The 24347-nt window shown below is 47.4% G+C and overlaps 1 protein-coding gene across 1 annotated transcript; it reads right to left on the bottom strand.

Moving 5' to 3' along the window:
• Positions 1 to 15351: 15351 nt before the first annotated feature.
• Positions 15352 to 17493, bottom strand: POMGNT2 (protein O-linked mannose N-acetylglucosaminyltransferase 2 (beta 1,4-)). Its single transcript, XM_068982604.1, has one exon. It carries the CDS (start codon positions 17474 to 17476, stop codon positions 15734 to 15736), a length of 1743 nt encoding a protein of 580 aa, XP_068838705.1. The 5' UTR covers positions 17477 to 17493; the 3' UTR covers positions 15352 to 15733.
• Between the last annotated feature and the right edge of the window lie 6854 nt (positions 17494 to 24347).

Genomic DNA, 24347 nt, shown 5'->3' with positions numbered 1-24347 from the left:
TTTTTTCCCTTTGTCAGCTTTCAAGGTCTTCTCATTATTTCTGCATTACGGCAGTTTTACTATGATTTACCGATGCATGGTTTTGTTTCAGGTTGCCTTACTTGGATTTCGTACAGCTTCTCGGTGCTTTTTATCTGAGTTGATATCTTTAATCAGCTTTGGAAAATACTTGGTTGCTTTCTCTCCAAATATTGCTTCTGTGCCATTATGTCTTTTCTTCCAAATTTCCAATTTATATATATATATAAAACCTTTTGCTAAATTCCATATGTCTCTTAAATTCTTTCCGTATTTTTCTTCTATTTCCTTTCATCATATTTCTTCTGGGTCTTCTCCACTAACTTACTATTTATTATTTCTCTCTTCGGATATCTCTAATATGGTATTAAACTTACCCATTGAGCTCTTACTTTCCTTTATTATGTTTTTTAGTACTAGAACCTCCATTGGACTCTTTTAAAAATACATTTAATTGATAAAATTCATTTTCTCATCTACTTTCTTAAACACAGTATTCACAGGAATTTTAAAGACCATGTTTGATAACATTTGAATCACCTCTGGATCTATTTTATCATTAACTTTATTGAAGTAGAGTTGATCTGCAATGTTATATTAATTTCTGCTGTACAACAAAGTGATTCAGTTATAGATACGTATATATTCTTTTTCGTATACTTTTCCATTATGGTTTATCACAGGATATTGAATATAGTTCCCTGTGCTATACAGTAGGACCTTGTTCTTTATCAATTCTCTATATAATGGTTTGCATCTGCTAGTCCCAAACTCCCACTCCATTCCTCCCCAACCCCTCCACCACTGTGGCAACTACAAGTCTGTCCTCTATGTCTGTCTGTAAGCCTGTTTTTGTTTCATAAATAAGTTCATTATATGTTAGATTCTACTTGTAAGTGATATCATATAGTATTTGTCTTTCTCTTTTTTAACTTCACTTAGCATGATAATCTCTGGGTCCATCCATGTTGCTACAGAGGGCATTACTTCATTCTTTTTCATGGCTGAGTAGTATTCCATCATACATGTACCACACCTTCTTCACCCATTCATCTGTTGATGCACATTTAGGTTTCCATGTCTTGGCTATTGTGAATAGTGAAGCTATGAACATAGGGGTCCATGTATCTTTCTGAATGATAGTTTTGTCTGGATATATGCCCAGGAATGGGACTGCCGGATAGTAGGTTTCAGTTACTCACTCATATCTGACTCTTTGGGACCTCATGGGTTGCAGCACACCAGCTTTCCCTGTTCTTCACCATCTCCCAGAGCTTGGCCAAACTCATGTCCATTGAGTCGGTGATGCCATCCAGCCATCCTGCCCTCTGTCATACCCTTCTGCTCCTGCCTTCAATCTTTCCCAGCATCAGGGTCTTTTCTAAGGAGTCAGCTCTTCACATCAGATGGCCAAAGTACTGAAGCTTCAGCTTCAGCATCAGTCCTTCCAATGAATATTCAGGACTGATTTCCTTTCAGATGGACTGGTTGGATCTCCTTGCAGTCCAAGGGACTCTCAAGAGACTTCAACACCACACTTCAGAAGCATCAATTCTCTGGCACTCAGCCTTCTTTATGGTCCAGCTTTCACATCCATACATGCTTACTGGTAAAAACTATAGCTATGACTAGATGGATGTTTGTCAGCAAAGTAATATCTCTGCTTTTTAATATACTGTATAGGTTACACAGAAGAACTGTACAAAAAAGATCTTCATGATCCACATAAGCACAATGGTGTGATCACTCACCTAGAGCCAGACATACTGGAATGTGAAGTCAAGTGGGCCTTAGAAAGCATCACTATGAACAAAGCTAGTGGAGGTGATGGAATTCCAACTGAGCTATTTCAAATCCTAAAAGATGATGCTGTGAAAGGGCTACACTCAATATGTCAGCAAATTTGGAAAACTCAGCTGTGGCCACAGGACTGGAAAAGGTCAGTTTTTGTTCAAATCCCAAAGAAAGGCAATGCCAAAGAATGCTCAAACTACTGCACAATTGCACTCATCGCACACACTAGTAAAGTAATGCTCAAAATTCTCCAAGCCAGGCCTCAGCAATACATGAACCGTGAATTTTCAGATGTTCAAGCTGGTTTTAGAAAAGGCAGAGGAACCAGAGATCAAATTTCCAACATCCGCTGGATCATGGAAAAAGCAAGAGTTCCAGAAAAACATCGATTTCTGCTTTATTGCTATGCCAAAGCCTTTGATTGTGTGGATCACAATACACTGTAGAAAATTCTGAAAGAGATGGGAATACCAGATCACCTGACCTGCCTCTTGAGAAATCTATATGCAGGTCAGGAAGCAACAGTTAGAACTGGACATGGAACAACAGACTGGTTCCAAATAGGAAAAGGAGTACATCAAGGCTGTATATTGTCACCCTGCTTATTTAAATTCTATGCAGAGTACATCATGAGAAACGCTGGGCTGGAGGAAGCACAAGCTGGAATCAAGACTCCCAGAAGAAATATCAATAACCTCAGATATGCAGATGACACCACCCGTACGGCAGAAAGTGAAGAGGAGCTAAAGAGCCTCTTGATGAAAGTGAAAGAGGAGAGTGAAAAAGTTGGCTTAAAGCTCAACATTCAGAAAACGAAGACCATGGCATCTGGTCCCATCACTTCATGGGAAACAGATGGGGAAACAGTGGAAAGAGTGTCAGACTTTATTTTTTGGGGCTCCAAAATCACTGCAGATGGTGATTGCAGTCATGAAATTAAAAGTTGCTTACTCCTTGGAAGGAAAGTTATGACCAATCTAGACAGCTTATTGAAAAGCAGAGACATTACTTTGTCAACAAAGGTCCATCTAGTCAAAGCTATGGTTTTTCCAGTCGTCATGTATGGATGTGAGAGTTGGACTATAAAGAAAGCTGAGCACCGAAGAACTGATGCTTTTGAACTGTGGTGTTGGGGAAGACTCTTGAGAGTCCCTTGGATTGCAAGGAGATCCAACCAGTCCATCCTAAAGGAAATCAATCCTGGGTGTTCATTGGAAGGTCTGATGTTGAAGCTGAAACTCCAACACTTTGGCCACCTGATGCAAAGAGCTGACTCTTTGGAAAAGACCCTGATGCTGGGAAAGATTGAGGGCAGGAGGAGAAGGGGACAACAGAGAATGAGATTTGTGGATGGCATCACCGACTCAATAGACATGAGTTTGGGTGGGCCCCAGGAGTTGGGTGTTGGACAGGGAGGCCTGGTGTGCTGCAGCTCATGGGGTCGCAAAGAGTTGAACACGACTGAGCAGCTGTGACAGCGCAGAAATGGCCGAGAGGAGCTACCCTGCATCCGAGGCCAGAGACAGCGCCCAAGAGGAACTACCCCACGTCTGAGGTCAGGGGCAGCAGCTGAGAGGAGCCACCTGGCACCCAAGGCCAGGGGTGGTGGCCTGGAGGAGCCACCCCACGCCAAAGGCCAGGGGCGGCAGCCGGGAGGATCAACCCCATGTCCAAGGAGTGGTGGCTGCCTGGGCGCAGGATCCCATGTTGAAGGTCAGGAAGGGTGGTGGTCATTCAAGGTAAGGAGCAGTGGCTGCGCTTTGCTGGAGCAGCCGTGAAGAGATACCCCACGCCCAAGGTAAGAGAAACCCAAATAGGATGGTAGGTGTTGCAAGAGGGCATCAGAGGGCAGACACACTGAAACCATACTCACAGAAAACTAGTCAATCTAATCACACTAGGACCACAGCCTTGTCTAACTCTATGAAACTAAGCCATGCCCACGGGGCAACCCAAGACTGGCGGGTCATGGTGGAAAGGTCTGACAGAATGTGGTCCACTGGAGAAGGGAATGGCAAACCACTTCAGTATTATTGCCTTGAGAACCCCATGAACACTATGAAAAGGCAAAATGATAGGATACTGAAAGAGGAACTCCCCAGGTCAGTAGGTGCCCAATATGCTACTGGAGATCAGTGGAGAAATAACTCCAGAAAGAATGAAGGGATGGAGCCAAAGCAAAAACAATACCCAGTTGTGGATGTGACTGGTGATGGAAACAAAGTCCAATGCTGTAAAGAACAGTATTGCATAGGAACCTGGAATGTCAGGTCCATGAATCAAGGCAAATTGGAAGTGGTCAAACAAGAGATGGCAAGAGTGAACGTTGACATTCTAGGAATCAGTGAACTAAAATGGACTGGAATGGGTGAATTTAACTTAGATGATCATTATATCTACTACTGCGGGCAGGAATCCCTCAGAAGAAATGGAGTAGCCATCATGGTCAACAAAAGAGTCTGAAATGCAGTACTTGGATGCAGTCTCAAAAATGACAGAATGATCTCTGTTGTCTCCAAGGCAAACCATTCAATATCACAGTAATCCAAGTCTGTTCCCCAACCAGTAACGCTAAAGAAGCTGAAGATAAATGGTTCTATGAAGACCTACAAGACCTTTTAGAACTAACACCCAAAAAAGATGTCCTTTTCATTATAGGGGACTGGAATGCAAAAGTAGGAGGTCAAGAAACACCTGGAGTAACAGGCAAATTTGGCCTTGGAATGCAGAATGAAGCAGGGCAAAGACTAATAGAGTTTTGCCAAGAAAATGCGCTGGTCATAGCAAACACCCTCTTCCAACAACACAAGAGAAGACTCTACACATGGACATCACCAGATGGTCAACACCGAAATCAGATTGATTATATTCTTTGCAGCCAAAGATGGAGAAGCTCTATACAGTCAACAAAACCAAGACCGGGAGCTGACTGTGGCTCAGATCATGAACTCCTTATTACTAAATTCAGACTCAAATTGAAGAAAGTAGGGAAAACCGCTAACCATTCAGGTATGACCTAAATCAAATCCCCAATTGAAGAAAGTAGGGAAAACCGCTAACCATTCAGGTATGACCTAAATCAAATCCCTTATGATTATACGGTAGAAGTGAGAAATAGATTTAAGGGCCTAGATGTGATAGATAGAGTGCCTGATGAACTATGGAATGAGGTTCGTGATATTGTACAGGAGACACGGATCAAGACCATCCCCATGGAAATGAAATGCAAAAAAGCAAAATGGCTGTCTGGGGAGGCCTTACAAATAGCTGTGAAAAGAAGAGAAGCGAAAAGCCAAGGAGAAAAGGAAAGATAGAAGCATCTGAATGTAGAGTTCCAAAGAATAGCAAGAAGAGATAAGAGAGCCTTCTTCAGCGATCAGCGCAAAGAAATAGAGGAAAACAACAGAATGGGAAAGACTAGAGATCTCTTTAAGAAAATTAGAGATACCAAGGGAACATTTCATGCAGACGGGCTCAATAAAGAACAGAAATGGTATGGACCTAACAGAAGCAGGAGATATTAAGAAGAGGTAGCAAGAATACACAGAACTGTACAAAAAAGATCTTCATGACCCCGATAATCATGATGGTGTGATCACTTATCTAGAGCCAGACATCCTGGAATGTGAAGTCAAGTGGGCCTTAGAAAGCATCACTACGAACAAAGCTAGTGGAGGTGATGGAATTCCAGTTGAGCTATTTCAAATCCTGAAAGATGATGCTGTGAAAGTGCTGCACTCAATATGCCAACATATTTGGAAAACTCAGCTGTGGCCACAGGACTGGAAAAGGTCAGTTTTCATTCAAATCCCAAAGAAAGGCAATGCCAAAGAATGCTCAAACTACCGCACAATTGCACTCATCTCACGCGCTAGTAAAGTAATGCTCAGAATTCTCCAAGCCAGGCTTCAGCACTACGTGAACCATAAACTTCCTGATGTTCAAGCTGGTTTTAGAAAAGGCAGAGGAACCAGAGATCAAATTTCCAACATCCACTGGATCATGGAAAAAGCAAGAGAGTTCCAGAAAAACATCTATTTCTGCTTTATTGACTATGCCAAAGCCTTTGACTGTGTGGATCACAATCAGCTGTGGAAAATTCTGAAAGAGATGGGAATACCAGACCACCTGACCTGCCTCTTGAGAAATCTGTATGCGGGTCAGGAAGCAACAGTTAGAACTGGACATGGAACAACATACTGTTTCCAAATAGGAAAAGGAGTATGTCAAGGCCGTATATTGTCATCCTGCTCATTTAACTTCTATGCAGAGTACATCATGAGAAACGCTGGACTGGAAGAAACACAAGCTGGAATCAAGATTGCCGGGAGAAATATCAATAACCTCAGATATGCAGATGACACCACCCTTATGGCAGAAAGTGAAGAGGAGCTAAAGAGCCTCTTGATGAAAGTGAAAGAGGAGAGTGAAAAAGTTGGCTTAAAGCTCAACATTCAGAAAACTAAGATCATGGCATCCAGTCCCATCACTTCATGGGAAATAGATGGGGAAACAGTGGAAACAGTGTCAGACTTTATTTTTGGGGGGCTCCCAAATCACTGCAGATGGTGACTGCAGCCATGAAATTAAAAGACACTTACAACTTGGAAGAAAAGTTATGATCAACCTAGATAGCATATTCAAAAGCAGAGACATTACTTTGCCAATGAAGTTCTGTCTAGTCAAGGCTATGGTTTTTCCTGTGGTCGTGTATGGATGTGAGAGTTGGACTGTGAAGAAGGCTGAGTGCCGAAGAATTGATGTTTTTGAACTGTGGTGTTGGAGAAGACTCTTGAGAGTCCCTTGGACTGCAAGGAGATCCAACCAGTCCATTCTGAAGATCAGCCCTGGGATTTCTTTGGAAGGAATGATGCTAAAGCTGAAACTCCAGTACTTTGGCCACCTTATGCGAAGAGTTGACTCATTGGAGAAGACTGATGCTGGGAGGGATTGGGGGCAGGAGGAGAAGGGGATGACAGAGGATGAGATGGCTGGATGGCATCACGGACTCGATGGACGCAACTCTGAGTGAACTCCGGGAGTTGGTAATGGACAGGGAGGCCTGGCCTGCTGCAATTCATGGGGTTGCAAAGAGTCGGACTCGACTGAGCAACTGAACTGAACTGAACTGAGCAACTGAACTGAACTGATAGGTTGTTCATAGCTTTTCTTCCAAGGAGCAAGCAACTTTTAATTTCATGGCTACAGTCACTGTCTGTAGTGATATTGGAGCCCAAGAAAATAAAGTCTGTCACTATTTCCATGGTTTCCCATCTATTTGCCATGAAGTGATGGGACCAGATGCTATGATCTTTGTTTTTCGAATGTTGAGTTTTAAGCCAGCTTTTTCACTCTTCTCTTTCACCTTCATCAAAAGGCTCCTCTTCACTTTCTGCCATGAGGGTGGTGTCATCTGCATATCTGAGGTTATTGATATTTCTCCCGGCAATCTTGATTCCAGCTTGTGCTTCCTCCAGCCTGGCATTTCGCATGATGTACTCTGCATATAAGTTGAATAAGCAGGGTGACAATATCCAGCCTTGATGTACTCCGTTCCCAATTTGGAACCAGTCTGTTGTTCCATGTCCGGTTCAAATTGTTGTTTCTTTACCTGCATACTGGTTTCGCAGGAGGCAGATAAGGTGCTGGATCATATGACAATTCTATTTCTAGCTTTTTGAGGCATCTCCATGCCATTTTCCATAGTGGCTGCACCAACTTATATTCCCACCAACAGTGTAGGAAGGTTTAGGGAAGCCTATTTTTAAAAACCGCATTTCACTTAGTCACTAATGAAGTTATCTTTCCAATTACTTTACTATTCATTTCTATTTTACTTTCTGTGAGTGGTCTTTTTCTTTTGAGATATCTGTTCTTCCCTTGTTAATTTGTTAAGGATCTTTGAATCTAATTAGTGTAATCAATCTTCTGTTGTTAGTTCTGTTGTAAATATTTTCTTGCAGCCTGTCATTTGTCTCTTGACTTTGTTTATGGAATTTCTCGCCAAGTGGTGAATTTTAATTTCCATGTAGTCAAATCTGTTCCTCTTTCCCTTTAAATCTTCTGAGTTGTGTGCCTTCTTAAAATGGCTATCACTGTTTTAAGATTATTAAAATAATCTATGTTTTCTTCTAGTATTTATACAGCATTTCATTTACATTTACTCTAAATCCATATAAAGTTTATATTTAAGAATGGGGTGAGGTGAGGGATCTAACTTCAGTTTTATTCTCCCCCCTCAAGTTTTATTCTCCCCTACTCTTTCTCACCTGACCTGAAAGCATACTCTTATAATATACTAAATTCCCACATGTACAGAGGTTTGTTTGCAAACTCTCTTCTCTTCCACTGATTTTATTTTGCTATTTGGTAGAATAAAAAAATACTGGAGAAGGCAATGGCACCCCACTCCAGTACTCTTGCCTGGAAAATCCAATGGACGGAGAAGCCTGGTGGGCTGCAGGCCATGGGGTCGCATAGAGTCGGGCACGACTGAGCGACTTCACTTTCACTTTTCACTTTCATGCACTGGAGAAGGAAATGGCAACCCACTCCAGTGTTCTTGCCTGGAGAATCCCAGGGACAGGGGAGCCTGGTGGGCTGCCGTCTATGGGGTCGCATAGAGTCGGACACGACTGAAGTGACTTCGCAGCAGCAGCAGCAGAGTAAAATATCCTCATCTTTTTATTCAACTTTAATTCCCTTCTTTGCTATTTTTGTGCATTTTCCTTTAACATAATAGTGTCAGTCTATAAAGCATGACACCCGCCCCCGCCAAACAGTCCCCAAAAGTCCACTGGTGTTTTGACTGGGACTGTAATGAGTTTATCTACTTATGGTTTTGACTCATTTGCAGTACTGTGTGCTCTCATTCAGGGATATGGTTTATCAATACACTTGTTTTATAACTTCCAGTAACATTTGAAAGTTTTCCTCAACAAACAAGCTCATTTTAAAGATAATTTGTAATGTTTGCTGCTACTGAGAATGAGTTCCTTTTCCTGTTTTCTAGACAGATTTCTATATATATATATATTGGAGTTTTTAAGTAGAAAATAACATCTTCAAATAACAATTTTATTCTTTTATTCCTCAAATGTGTATACATGTGCGTGTAATATTATCTTCAATTATTTTTGTCATCTTACTACTTTGCTCAGGATCTCTAGAGAAGAGCTGGATAAGAGAAACAACAGCAAGCATCTCCATCTTTTTCCTAGCTTTAATGAGAGCATCTTTGGAGTTTCACCATTGACTATTGTCAGGGTTAAAGAAAGTTTCTGAAATATGTCTTTCATTAAGTCAAGTTAGTTTCTTTTTATTTTTAGCCTGAATTTTTTAAAAATCAGGAAAGGGGATTGAATTTTATTAAATGCCTTATTAAGGTCTATAGAACAGAGTTTTTCTCACTTGTTTTCTAAAGCTTAATCAGCTTTACATTTGAGAATAAATCTACGTGGCTGAAGTATATTACGAAATGACAGGATTTAATTTGCTAATATGTTGTTGAGAATCTTTGCGTATATATTTATATGTGATCTAAGGTTTCTTTTTTGTGTGGGTTTCATGGCTGTCTTGTTATTAAAGTGAAGCAGGCATCATGAAATAATTTCTTTTTTCGTCTTTTTGGTGGCTCAGTGGTGGGGAGTCCACCTGCCGATGCAGGAGACACGAGTTCCATCCCTGACCCGGGAAGGTCTCACATGTCGAGGAGCAACTAGGCCTGTGCTGTAGAGCCTGCGCTCCACAGCAAGAGAGGCCACCACAGTGAGCAGTCCTCGCACTCGACCAGAGAAAGCCCACACAGCAATGAAGAGCCGACGTAGCCAAGAATAAGCAAGTGAACAAGTTTTGTCCCCATCTTCTTAATGTTCTGGAACAATCTACACAGGAGTCACGCACTTCTCAAAGGTCTGAGAGCACTCTCCCATAAAACCGTCTGGGACTCTGCCTTTCTCTAGATGTTTTATCACCTTTTTAAGGTGCTTCCAACCTACTGTGGGAGAGGGGCAGTTGGAGGCCCATAATCAACTTTCATGCCGGGCATGTTCAGTAGGCATGAGAATGCAGAAGGGTCCTGGGCAAGATTTAGGCCTTTACAAGAGGAAGTGTGGCTTCAGATGGTTCAGATATTTTTCTTAAGATCACTAATATCTTTGTCTTCCTTTGACTTCTTCAATGTTCTCCTTTTTCTCTCTTTCCAAGGTTCAGTTCAGTTCAGTCGCTCAGTCGTGTCTGATTGTTTGCGACCCCATGAACCGTTGCACGCCAGGTGTCCCTGTCCATCACCAACTTCCGGAGTCCACACAAACCCATGTCCATCGAGTTGATGATGCCATCCAACCATCTCATCCTCTGTCTTCTCCTCCTGCCCTCAATCTTTCCCAGCATCAGGGTCTTTTCCAATGAGTCAGCTCTTCACATCATGTGGCCAAAGTATTGGAGTTTCAGCCTCAACATCAGTCCTTCCAACGAACACCCAGGACTGATCTGCTTTAGGATGGACTGGTTGGATCTCCTTGCAGTCCAAGGGACTCTCAAGAGTCTTCTGCAACACCACAGTTCAAGAGCATCAATTCTTCGGTGCTCAGCTTTCTTTATAGTCCAACTCTCACATCCATACATGACCACTGGAAAAACCATAGCCTTGAGACGGACCTTCATTGGCAAAGTAATGTCTCTGCTTTTTAATATGCTGTCTAGGAGAAGGCAATGGCACCCCACTCCAGTACTCTTGCCTGGAAAATCCCATGAACGGAGGAGCCTGGTAGGCTGCAGTCCATGGGTTCGCACAGAGTCAGACACGACTGAAGAGACTTAGCAGCAGCAGCAGCAGGTTGGTCATAGCTTTCCTTCCAAGGAGCAAGTGTCTTTTAATTTCATTGCTGTAATCACCATCTGCAGTGATTTTGGAGCCCAGAAAAATAAAGTCAGCCACTGTTTCCACTGTTTCCCCATCTATCTGCCATGAAGTGATGGGACCGGATGCCATGATCTTCGTTTTCTGAATGTTGAGCTTTAAGCCAACTTTTTCACTCTCCTCTTTCACTTTCATCAAGAGGCTCTTTAGATACCCTATCAAATGATGATGCCCTTCCTGGACTCAACCATTTTCCACTTTAACAGCCCCTGTTCTGCCTGCTGCCTGAAGTGTCCCTTCACTCCCTCCTGCCTGATGGACCTACACTCAGTCAAAGGTCAGACTGAGACAACTATCACCCTAGAAAATGCTATGGACAGAGGAATATGGAGAACATTTCATTGCCAGGGCACAGTAAGGGCTCCCATGTTGGGTTAAGACTCGTTTTGCCTTTGTGACTCAACCTGCCCTTTTCAAGAAAGAGAGTTAAAGGGAGTTCCTGGTGGTCCAGTGAGTAAGATGCTACGCTCCCAATGCAGGGTGCCTGGGTTCAATTCCTGGTCAGGGAACTAGGTCCCAAATGCTGCAACTAAGTTCACAAGCTGCAACTAAAAGATCCTGCATGCCTCAAACAAGACACGGTGCAGCCAAATAAGGAAAGAAGGAAGGAAAGAAAGAGGACTAATACTGTCTCACTATGGAGAGACTGAATATATTAATACAAGCAGACAATGGCCAGACATCTACGACAGCAGAACTCTAACCCACAGCCTCAGCCGCCATCAGCTCAGGAACTCAAATGACAACACCTGTGGCAATCAGCCCAGCACAGTCAGGACTTGACCATAACTCCCAGCTTCACTATTTTTTGTCCCCATTTTCAACTGGACCAACTACAGAAAATCAAACACGCTCCCCTAGTCAATTACATGGGATGCCCCTTTTCTAGTTAGCCCACCTCCAATTCCCCCAGCCCACAGCCTCCAACAGGGCATCCCTTAAGCCTCCCCTTGTTCCCACTAGGAAGCTTTCCCACTTCTCAGTCTGCCTTGAGGTCTGAAAGCAAATGATGCTACCGAGTTCCTTGCTAGAGCAGTCTCTGAATAAACAGCCTCTGTTTGGGTGATCTCGTTTGGGTGGTCTTATTTTCACACTGCTTGCCTATGAGGCCTCAACAAAGGTTGAGGGTGATCTAGGTGAAAGCAGCTGGCCAGTGCTCTGTGAGAGGTAACTACTAGGCCCCAGAGCAGCTTTCCCTTATATTAAAACAGGTCTGGGTGGCTGCCTCAGAAAAAAGGGGAAATCAGCTCAGCGGGTGGGTGGGTGGGCTGGATGGTGTCTGTGTATGAAGAGCTTCTATGGACACCAAGCCAGAATCTTTTTCTCCATGAGCAGGGCCCCAAGTTTCCAGCAAGCACCTTTCAGTCCTTACGTGGACAGGTCCATTCAACAGATAGGGGCCACATGGCAGGTACTGTGTGGCCCCTCCCAGCCTGCCCAATGCACGTCCACCATGGGACAGGGTCCAGCTCTCCCTCCTAGCCCACCCAGCAGAGACACTGCCTCAGGCCTCCCTTCAACGCTGGCCTCTTTTTCCCCAGGGGGTGTGTGTGGGGGGGGAGTGGGTGGATGTGGGGGGTGTGGATGTGTGTGGCTCCAAGCCCAGCTCTGCCCAAATCCACAGAACTCAGTGGAGCCCCAGCCCCACCTCAGCTACCCTCAGCTGAGAACAGCTTCAATTTGGGGTACAGTCCTCTCTATGTGCTGGACCTTATGCCTCTGAAAATCTTTTTTTCTTAAATACCCTTAATTTTTTTTTTTTTCCAGAGGACTGAACTTGAAGGCAGCAGTTTGGGATTCAGGCCTGGGCTTGGCCACATAATGGTTAGCACCTGACAAATGCTTCTAAGTACCAGCTAGAATAACCAGGGTTTCCCTGGTGGCTCAGACAGTAAAAAACCTGCCTGCAATGTAGGAGGACTGGGTTCCATCCCTGAATTGGGAAGATCTCCTGGAGAAGGGAATGGCAACCCACTCCAGTATTCTCACCTGGAAAATCCCATGGACAGAGCAGTCTGACAAGCTACAGTCTGTGGGGTTGTAAAGCGGTGGACATGAGCAACTAATACAGATACACATAATAACCATGGGCACTTACTGAGCGATGACTACGTGCTAGGCATTGTGATCACGTTTACATGGATCAAAGCATTTGACTTCAACACCATCAATGGTAAGTGTGATGACTCTCCATTCCACACACAAGGCACAGAGGGGTTAGGTGACTTGCCCAAGTTCACCTAGCTGGTAAGTGGAAGGGCCAGAATTGAAGCCCAGGTGGGAACTGTGTTATCAAGTCTTAATCCAGGACCATCACTCAAAGGCACTCCCACTGCCCTCCCTGCCACTCTGACAGCTCCTCTTCCTCTAGTCCCTCTGGGTTCAGAGCTGATGACGAGGCAGGGCCAGTTCCTGGAGTGTGAGCAGCCAACTGACTCTGGCCAAGCACAGTCACATGAGTCTGGCTTCCTGCCTGCTGCTCTTTGCTTGTTAAAGTCTGCTCAGTGTGTGAACTGTGTCTTTTCTGCAGAACCTGAAACTTCATCTACTTTTTATCCTTTTCAGAAAACACTCTCAGCCTCAGTGCTTGCTGGGGCTCCTTGCCCCAGGCCTCCACAGCCTTCACCTCTGGAATGAGAACGACATGCCAAGGGAAGCAACCAGCAGGGGATGGTGAATCAGGATGTTCCCACCAGCCTTAGAGAGGCTGCCAGGCCAGGAGCTGAGATGGGTCTGCAATATGGGGATTGTGGGGGTCTGCTTAGCTGCGGATGAATCAGCCTTAAGAAAGAAGCTGGCTGAGGGGCTCTGTAGAGACCATCACTGGCAGAACCTCAGACCTGATTCCATTCCTCAGCACGCCACTCCTGCAAGGCTAGTCCGAGGAAAATGACGGTGTTTCCAAGCAGGAGAGGAGGATGATTCACAACCTTCCAGATAGAATCCCAACAATCCCCAAGTTCTGAAAACCAAAAGCCTTTTCAGTTTTGGTGCCAAAACTCATGTCCCACTGAGTGAATACACATCCGTTTCAGTGCAGACATGCCAGTGTGTCTGGTTACTGGAATTCAGACTTTGGAGGGACTTCCCTGGTGGTCCAGTGGCATAGACTCCACACTCCCAATGCAGGGGACCCAGGTTCTATCCCTGGTCGGGAACTAGATTCCACATACTGCAACTAAGAGTTTGCATGCCAGATGCCACAACCAAAGATCCTACATGCCACACCTAAGACCCAGCACAGCCAAATAAATATATTTATTTTTTTAAATTCAGATTTGGAATCACATCTGCTTTTCAGGGTTTGGGAATGGGACTCTGGACCTGTAATAATATATCAGACATCCAGTGCGATGCTAAAGGTTTATATAGATGATTTCCTGAATGCCTTACAACCACCCCAGCCTATGATCCTCATCCTACAGACTAAGAACTCTTCAGCCAGTGACCAGCATACTCACCTAACCCACAGTGTTGCCTCAGCAACTCCTGGTCAGTCTGGCACAACTCTTGCAACCAAGCTACAGCCCGAGGCCCCACCTCCCTAGGCCCCTTTTCCTTCTTTCCCCAACAGGAGTCAGGTCTGCACCGCTGTCTCCCTGTGAAGAACAGGCTAAAACTCCTTCTCCTTTCCTAAGGACAAATTTGACCTTGAGTTAATTTTCCAGCTCCCTTTCCATGAAGGCTAAAGGCTCAATGTCAGCGGTGATACTCAGCAAAACTGTGGATGGGTAAAAACGACCTCTGATCTGGACTGGAAGAACCCTGGGTGAACAATGAACTGTTAGGACACCACAGCGAGGCCTCCCTGAGCACGATGGCTCCTATGCCCGGGCAGCTTCCTTGAGGGCACCTGGGAACTTGCCTACTCGCTGCTTAGAAGACGATGGGCACTTCCCTGGTGGCTCAGTGGCTAAGACTCCACTTCCCAAAGCAGGGGGCCTGGGTTCAATCTCTGGTCGGGGAACTAGATCTCACATGCCACAGCTAAGACCCAGAGCAGCCAAATACATCCCTCCAGAAAATATACATATATAAAAAAGATAACGGTTCCTATGGGGCTCCTAAGCCAAAGCGGCTCCCACAACTAGCTATGGGGGTGTTACCTCCTGAGCAATCACGTGGGGAAGAGAATGGCCCCTGAGCCAATGTGCGGACTCCTCCTGTGGAAGAAGTCACGTGGTGTGGCCATGCCAGCCTGCTGAGCATCCTGTGCGGCATCCTCCTAAGCGACTCCCACACCGGGTGTACATGGTCTGCTGTGTCTGAATGTCTAGTGAAGCCTAACCAGACCCTGGCAGACGCTGCTTTTCCTCCTCACAGCCCTCTCCTCACCTACTTCCAAGCTTTCATCCCCCACAGATGGAAGTGGGGTACCCGTTCTGCATCAGGATGGAATGCAGCCAGCCAGCCTGGCTTCCTGGGCCTCAATGCCACCTCTCTGCCATGGCTCCTCGGCTGACAATCAGGATGAGAGGGCATCTGGGTACTGGCTGCTGGACCCTCTTCCTGCCCACCAGTAAAACACTTGACCAAGATATTTATAATCATTTAATGAGTGTTCCAAACATACCCTTCGTGGGGCTTCAGGTGAGTTTCATGACAGTGGAAGCTGATGTACATCCACACCCACCCAAACGGCCACAGCATTAGCAGCAGTTTCCAGAAACCCAACACCAACCAGAAAGATGTCAAGGGGAACAGGATGATCACTCAGCCAAAGAGGTTCTTTGGGATCCTTACTCTCCTCTTTCTCCTCCCAACTCAGGCTTTCCCCAGGGTATGGATGTTCAGCATGGGAGAAGAGGGTGGGGAGGCCCCATCACACTTGTGCAAAGAGGCACTCTGAGAACCCCACACCTCAGATGCAGTGAGATGACCCAGAGACAGAGGTCTGGTCAATAAATAAATAATTCCCAGAAGCCACCCCTGGGGTCTGACGGGCCCAGGGTCTCCGAGGCAGAGGAGCCCCCACCCCAGGAGGCCTGGCCAGGCCGCTCGCTACGTGCTGCACACCAGCACGTCTGCAAAGGGTCCCAGCAGTGTCTTGTTGAAGATGCAGCGGATCCACACCAGGTAGGTAGTGAAGGGCTTGATGTTCTCCGTGAAGGTGTGGTTCTGCAGGGCCAGCATGTAAGGCACGTAGGTGTTCTCCCCCTGCTCCTGGAGCCACACCTCGTACTTCACCTCCCTCACCTTCAGGTACTTGAGGTTCCACGGGATCTGCCAGGAGACGGAGAGGCGGGCCTCGGAGGCGCCCTGCACCGTCGCCTGGCACCGCGCCTCCCGCACCTTGCCAGGGTACAGGCTGACCGTCCACTTCTGCTTCCTTGGCCCCAGATGGCCCTTCACCACACGCCGTATGGTTTGGAGGAGCGATGGGATGTCCACCTTGGTGTCCTGGTAGATTCGGAAGAGCCACTCAGGGTTCCGGCAACAGAGGTGCCGGGGGACCTCCCGGCTTTGCAGGATCCGGGCCTGCTCGGCCCGGTCTAGGTGGGCGATGCCCCCTTGGTCCCAGGGCCGCTCGGGATGCGTGACCGTGTTCTCTGGCATCGTGTTCTGCCAGGCTATGTACTGGAGGTCCATGCCAGGCAGTGTGGCCAGCGTCTTATAAGGGGTGTAGTGGTCAGGGTTGACAGCATAGGGGAAGAGCTCCACCACGGCCGCCCGGCGGGGCAGGAACAGGGCCGTGACCAGCTGGGCCCCGTGCATGCTGACCAGCATGGAGGCGTTGCTGACCAGCCGCACCACGTCTGCAAAGGCGTGGTCTTCCAGGGACACCGTCACGGTCTTCATCTGGAACTCCTGGGCCAGGGCCAGCAGCAGCTCTGCCTCATTCAGGATGAGTCTGTTCTGGGTGCGGCTGAACACCAGGATGTACTCCTCGCCCAGGGGGCCCCCGGCCTGGCTCACATTCAGCTTTTCCATCAGGAAATGCGCAAACTGTCGGATCTCGTTGCCGGAGACCAGGATGTTGGCCTTCGGGCCCTGGGGCTGGACGAAGCCATACTGGTACCAGGTGGTGACCTTGGAGAGGCCCACGAAGGCATGGGAGAAGCAGAGCAGCCGGCCCAGGGCCTTCAGCTGTGCCCGCAGGAGGGGCTGCTTGGGGCTGAGCAGCTTATAGAGGTCGAAGTGGGCACCCTCTCCCCAGCCCTCCATGAAGAAGAGCCGGGCCTCGTGGGCCAGGCCAGGGAACTGCCGAAGGGTGTAGAAGAGGGGCAGCAGGTCGTCGTGGAAGACGTGCATGAGGTTGTCGGGGTTGAAGCGGTTGGTGATGAGGGCCACGTCGGGCACAAACACGGGCTTGGGCATGAAGCGCAGGGCGGCGGCAGGCAGCTCCACGAAGTTGAAGTACTGGGTGTTGTGGTCCTCCACGGTGGACAGGTCGAGCAGGGCCGGCTGGAAGCGCCGCGAGCCCAGGCTGGGCAGCATCACGGAGGCGTTGCCGTGGAAGAAGATGAACTCCTCCGCCTCGCTGGAGTAGCAGAGCCACTTGAAGCGGCAGAGGCGGTCGGTGTGCGTGCGGCCGGTGCACACCATGTGCGTGCCGCCCTCGGTCAGGATCTGCAGCGCCTTCGGGTAGTCGATCCGCAGGCCGGGGGCGGGGTCGGCAGCCCGGCGGCCGACGGCCAGCTCCTCCTCCAGGGAGGCCGCATGCTCACGCAGCCGCACATGTTTCCAGAGCACGGCCGCCAGCACGGACACCAGCAGGGCGTTGAGCACGGCGGACAGGTGCATCCTAGCGCCGCCTGGGGCCCTAGAGAGACGACGGGCCCGGGGAAGCAGCTTGAGCCTGGCCGGCTTTACCCATCCCTGCGGGCTCCCGGAGGACCGGCAGAGGCCTGCGGGAGGAGAGAAGGAAAAGGAAAAGGTCTACATGGTGTGTCTCCAGTCACGCCGAGCACCCGCCCGGTGCCAGGCGCTGTGCTGGCCTCCGCTGAGGCACTGGATGCTTGCACCGTTTTGCACACTTGGAGATCTGGTAGGCTAAACGTGCTTAGTCACTCAGTCGTGTCTGACTCATTGTGACCCCATCGACTACAGCCTGACAGGCTCCTTTGTCCATGGGGATTCTGCAGGCAAGAATACTGGAGTGGGTTGCCATGCCCTCCTCCAGGGGATCTTCCCACCCCAAGGATGGAACCCAGGTCTCCCGCATTGCAGGTGGATTCATTACCATCTGAGCTACCAGGGCAGCCCAAGAATACTGGAATGGGTAGCCTATCCCTTCTCCAGGAATCTTCCAAACCCAGGAATTGAACTAGGGTCTCCTGCATTGCACGTGGATACAGGAATCAGCCTGGTAGGCTAGACCCTTCTTCTAAAATGTTCACCCACTTCCCTCCCCTGCTGCCTCCATGGGGGAGTACAGATCCTTGCACCTGGCCTTTGGGCTTGGCCACATAACTTGCTTTGGCCAATGAGGTGTGAACAGACAACATATTCAGGGGCTTGAAAGGTGCTTGTGTGACTGTCTTTGCCCTCTTTATACCTAGGATGTTGCTGTGAGAAGAATGTGATCAGCTGAACTTGCTGGTCCCGGAGGAGAGAGCTATGTGGGGAGCACAGCTGTTGCAGCCATGCCGGCTGTGGCTCGGCTGACCCCCAGATGTGTAAGTGAGGGAAGACTGTCAGAACCACCAGGCAAACCCACCCGGGACTGACAAGCCCGGGCAACAGAGACATCTGAGCTGAACAGATGCCTCTTATTGTAAGTCACTGAAACTCTGGACCTGTTTGTAACGAAACACTGCTGCAAAGAAAGCTAACTGCTGTGCGTAAGAAGCCTCAAGGAAAATCCCCATTAGGGGCCCAACCTCCCTGGTACTGCCAGGGAAGGACTTCACCTTACCATGGGCACAAATGGGATGGGAGGCCTGTGACTGCCAGTCCCAGGCTGCACACCAGGACTCCCGTTATGCCCAATCTGGGACTCATGCACAGGGATTTCCTATTTGGAAATCAAGCCTGCTGATTTTTATGAAAAGATGGGTAGAAACTTGTCCCCTCACGGGTCCAGTAAGAGAACTGTGTCTGAGTCTCACCACTGACAAGGGTTCTGTATGTGGAGGCATCACCTCCAAAGGGTTAAACTTCCTGTCCCGCATACTCTTGCCTACAGGGAGGCCTGGCTGGGCTGCGGGCATTTGCTCCCATTTTCCCCCGCTACTGGGAAGGGTATCATACTTGCTCTGAGGCCCAGGACTGTTCAGACAGCCGAAGAATGGGACTGTTCAGTCCTCATGGAAACAGGATGGGTGACATCTGACACCAGCCATGGGGTGAGAACAGGGCACCTGCTTAGCTGGCTTCTGACTGCGCCTTCAGTCAGCCCTGTTCACCTCCAGGGCAGCGCCTCTAAGAGCCTAGAAGCCCTGCAGCTAAGAAATCTGCTTAAGCATCAGTGTTTCTCAGTCTTTTCAAAGCCATGTACCCACTAATAATAAAGAAAACCTCTTTCATGTCTCAAACTGATCCGTAAAGTGCAGCAACCCCTTCCGCCAAGAATCCCTCACGCACAAAACTCTTCTATATTATCTGCTCCCCAAGACAACAAGATTTCATCAATTTCTACTTTCTTTAATGAATTTTTTTTTTTTACTTTTTGGCCATGTCACGCAGCATGCAGGATCTATCTAACCTGTGCCCTCTGCAGTGGAAGTGTGGAATCGTAACTTTTGGATCGCCAGGGAAGTCCAACTTCTACTTTTTCTGAAGTTAGTATTTTATATCTATATCTGTATATATAAAATAATAATGTTGCATATACTTTTCCAAATATATGTGTCTCCATCTAGAAATTCTCCACCCAGCCTCACCAGCTAAGGACTACTTTGCTATTAGGTTGAACCATGTTAAGTTGCTGATACTTGACAATTTCTGACCAGTGTCCCATGGTCCTGCCACTATCCTAACCACCACTGTGTTAAGGATATATATATATATATAGAGAGAGAGAGAGAGAGAGAGAGATTGTACTACCAAGGCTGCTTGAGAGCGAAAACCTATGTACCCAGTGTAACATGATTGCAGCTGGAGTTCTGACATCTCTCTAGGAGATAAGAGGAGAAACCAGGAGTCAGAAAGAGGCCAAGAGGACAGATAGTTAACTCATCCTTAGGATGGGGAGAGGAAAAGAACTGAGGAAGCAAAGGCAAGGACAAGAAGAGTTTAAGAAGATAATGCAAAGGCAGGGAAGGCAAGGTGTCTCACTGGGGGCTGGTGAGACCATCCTGAGAGCCTCAGCTCAGATCTGGGCCAGAGGACTGAAAAGAGAGTCGTGACTGACTGACAGGTGGGAACTCCAGCAGGAAGGACAGCTGGGACATATGTATCTTTCCATGCACATGGGACTCCTGGCTCTGGCCAGTGGGGGAGCGGGGCTGAGCGCAGCGACACCACAGCAGCGATGAGCACAGTCAGCACTTGGATTTTGATTTCTGAACAACATTCTCCACTAAAAGGAACCCGGGCTCCTTGGAGAAATAACTGCTTCCAGGGCCGGGAAAGGAAAATTACAAGATGAGCTTAGAATATCTTACAGTGCCAGAATGTAAGGAAGTTCTCAAAAAATGATGGGAACATATCCAAAAGATACAGGATCCAAACTGAAGGAGCTCCCAATGGCTGAATCTGGGACAATTTGAGGAACAAAGTTAAAAAGCAATAGTAATGAATTATATAACCCATAGAATAAAATAAATACCCATGAGTCAATATTGATATGAATAGATAATCGAATAAATAGGAAGAAGACACAGATCTTATAGTAGAATGCCAATTAATAAATGTAGAAACAATAATGGAAATAGAACATCACCAGTTGGCAAACATCACAGCGATAACTGTTTCAGGCAAGATTCACTGATGGCTGCTAAAATTAGTGGGTACAAGTATGGTGAGAAACAGGAAACCTGCACAGTCTCTAAGTACCTCCCTATGAAATACATATTAACTTCAAAAGTAAAAATAGAAATTTTACAGCAGAGCAGACATTGTCTGAGCCAAATAATCACCATTGATGATGTTTCACCAATAACAATACTGACACCATGTACCTCTTAATATAATGTGCTGAGGAGGGTACCTCATTTCTGGAGCCTTCCTGCCCAAAATAACATAACTTCGATCTGTATTTTTAAATGGGGAAAACTTGGCTCTAGTTCCGGTTCTGGCTCTGAAGGTGGTGTGTTACTTTTAATTAATATTAATTTTCGTTAATTAAGCTAATTTTAGTTAATATTAAGATTAGTTAACAAAGAAAACATAAAACCCAAATTGAAAGATATTCTACAAAATACCTGATCAGGACCCCTGCAAGAGTTAAACATCATAAAAGAGAGGGGAAGACTGAGGAGGTCCAGACTGGACGAGAGGAAGGAGACATGACAGCTGAATGCCATGTGGGGTCCTGGGTCAGAAAAAGGACATTAATAAGACAGCTGGCAGAATCTGCATAAGGCTCAGACCTCTGTTCATTTCCTAGTTTTGATAATTACACCACGGCTGTGTAAGATGTTAACATCAGGGGAAGCTGAGTGAGGTGTTTTTGTAACTTTCCTGTAAGTCTCAAACTATTAAAAATTAGGTAAGAAACAAGAGAAGTGAGTTGAAAGTCACTCAGTTGTGTCCAACTCTTTGTGACCCTGTGGACTATACAGTCCATGGAATTCTCCAGGCCAGAATACTGGAGTGGGTAGCCTTTCGCTTCTTCAGGGGATCTTCCTAACCCAGGGACTGAACCCAAGTCTCCAGCACTGCAGGCTGATTCTTTACCAGTTGAGCCACAAGGGAAGCCCAAGAATACTAGAGGGGTTAGCCTATCCTTTCTCCAGTGGATCTTCCCGACCCAGGAATCAGGGGTCTCCTGTGTTGCAGGAGGATTCTTTACCAATGGAGCTATCAGGGTAGCCCCCAAATAAGACAACATAAGTATTTATATGTAAAACAACAAGTACATGGTTGGTTCTAAAATACTCCAGCAGAAAAGGCATGTAGACAGGTGAAATACAGATACTGATAGTTAAAGATGATGATGGAGTCTTTTTTTGATTCTCTTTTGAGTTTGTCTGACATTTTGCATAGAAAAAGTTTAAAACAAAACCATAAAGAATAAAATAAAATGACTATTACAAAATGACAGAATACTGGAAAGTGGATGAGTAATAAATTAATACTCAAAAAATAAAGCTGTGTCTGGCGAGACAGGAGGCAGATGGGTGTAGCACAAGCTGATGCATGTTTTGCTCTGATCACAGACAAGAATGGCTTCCAACAGCAGCTAAAGCCAAAACAGACACACCCAGGAAATACCAGAAAGCAAGACTCCCAGGAAATGAAGAAAGGAAGACCACCTCCAAGCTGAGCAGGCAGCTTGGCCCCCGAGTACTCACAGCATCTCTTATGAGCATTCTGCTACCTGGCCCTCCCCTGCGGTGAAAGACAGGCTTGGCAGCAGTTAGGGGTGTGGGCAAGGGGCCACGGGCAAAAAGAGGACCAGGGGGCTGTGTGTGCCGCAGCCAATCCCAGTCAAGTCACTGAGGTTGGGGGCCTTGGGACAAAGCTTATGGGAACCAGCAAACATGGGGGCCTTGTGGGGCTAAAAGGCAGCCAGGCAGAGACCACCCTGGAGCTTGGGGAGTGGGAAGGACTGTTTCTAATCAGATGCTACGTCCTCCACCCACCCTCAGGCCCTGCCCACAATGGTACTGACTGAAGGCAGGACAAATACAGACTGGCCTACGTGGACCTCTCATGCACACGTCAGGCTCTCCCGTGGGAGACCCTTCCAAGAGGGAAAACAGGAGGGAAGGTTTGCTGGGAATGGACAGGACATTTTCTGATAAGCAGTGTGGTGGATAAAGCATGGAGCCCTGAGGGTCAGACTGCCTAAGTTTTTACCACTTTTCCAGTTACAGGCCAGGGGGCTTGCACCAACACCTGATGGGGCCAGTCGCATAAACCCCCCAATCCCATCCTACCCAGATGAGACGGCCCTGAGCCATACTCTCCATGGGCTTCCAGAGTTCCCTAACAGATTAAGTGGATTACAGAGTTGCCTGCAGTGGGAACTGGCCTTCTTCCCTGCCCTGTCTCTCTTCTCCACTTCCCTGTTCATGTATGCTGCAATCAAGTGCAAATAATCTACTTGCACTTGAATCCATGTCTCACGATCTGCTTCTGGGGAATGTTAATTAACATGGAATACTACTGCATTTTGCCCCAGTGGAGACAGATGGAGGGCCACCCTTGCATTTTTCCCTGCTGTGAAACAGCCGAAGTGTGGTAGTGAGAATGCCAACAAGAACTAGGGCAGTCACTGCTCATTATAAAGTCCTGCCAGTCTGTTCCCTGGTTCCCCTGTGTCTGTCCACTCTCAGCTGCATAGCAGCAGCCTGCAAATGCCAGAACAGAAGGATCAGGCAAAGGCCTCAGGAATGTTTTCAAAAGATAACAGATGGAGGCAAAGGGGACATTAACCAGATCCCTGATTCTAAAGAAGCCAAAGTTCTCCCCAGTCCTGTCTGCTGGCTGAGGAGATACAGCTTTTCTGGACCGTACAGGCTGCTGGAAGAGGAGGGCAGGGTCCCTGTGGCCACCCCCCATGGAGTCCTGTTACAGAGGCAAATAAATGAGGCCTGAGTTGGCCTCCGAGACACCTTCTCTGATTGTGGGGGAGAGGGCTGACTACAGAGCTGAGTTGTTTGGAAATAAATTTGCATGGAAGAGACAGTCCTTCTTGGCCTTATAACGTGTGCTGAAGAACACTCTTGAGAGTCCCCTGGACTGCAAGGAGATCAAACCAGTCAATCCTAATGGAAATCAACCCTGAATACTCACTGACACTTGAAGGGCTCAAGCTGCAGCTGCAACACTTTGGCCACCTGATGTGAACAGCCGACTTACTGGAAAAGACCTCATGCCGGGAAAAACTGAAGGCAAAAGGAGAAGAGAGTGGCAGAGCATGAGATAGCTGGATAGCATCACTGAGTCAACGGACATGAACCTGGGCAAACTCCGGAAGACAGTGAGGGACAGGGAGGCTTGAAGTGCCGCAGTCCATGGGGTTGCAGAGTCAGACGTGACTTAGCGACTGAACACCACCACAAATCCCTAGCTTGGATGGTGTCTTCAGCACACCTGTCTAGGCTGGGGGTCCCAGGAGGGAAAGAGCCTGTCATCCAGGGGGCAAGCGCTGAGAAGATCCCCAGAGGAACCCCTCCTGAGGCCTGGAGGCAGGGCCATGGTGGAAGGCTGTGCCCTTGAATCGTTCATGACATACATCCCTAGACTCCTTCCTTCACTCTCCTGACGACAGGCTGTTAGATGTGGGCAGGCCCGGCCTTGACCTGGCGTAACTACCTCTGTGGCAGAGCCAACAACCGAGCAGGCTGGACGTCGGCCGCTGAGCTCCTCTCCGCGGGCAGCGTTGGTGGGGGGCCTCCTCTCCCTTGGGTGCTGCATTTAGGACCCAGCGGGTATGTGGCACAAAGAGCTTAGTGGCTCAGCCAGGATGAAGAATGATGTGGAGCAAGAACGTTTTTCAATGGTAATTTTTAGTGTTAGAATATTTTCACCAGAAACATATCAGGTTTGGTAGATATAAGAT

This window comes from Capricornis sumatraensis, chromosome 10 (genome assembly GCF_032405125.1).
Source record: "Capricornis sumatraensis isolate serow.1 chromosome 10, serow.2, whole genome shotgun sequence".
NCBI classification, from domain to species: Eukaryota; Metazoa; Chordata; class Mammalia; order Artiodactyla; family Bovidae; genus Capricornis; species Capricornis sumatraensis.
Note: the sequence above shows the minus strand (reverse complement) of the source record. Positions and strands in the feature narration are given on the sequence as shown.

Excerpts from the sequence above, each read along its gene's own strand:
- POMGNT2 (XM_068982604.1), bottom strand. The coding sequence starts at position 17,476 with ATGCACCTGTCCGCCGTGCTCAACGCCCTGCTGGTGTCCGTGCTGGCG.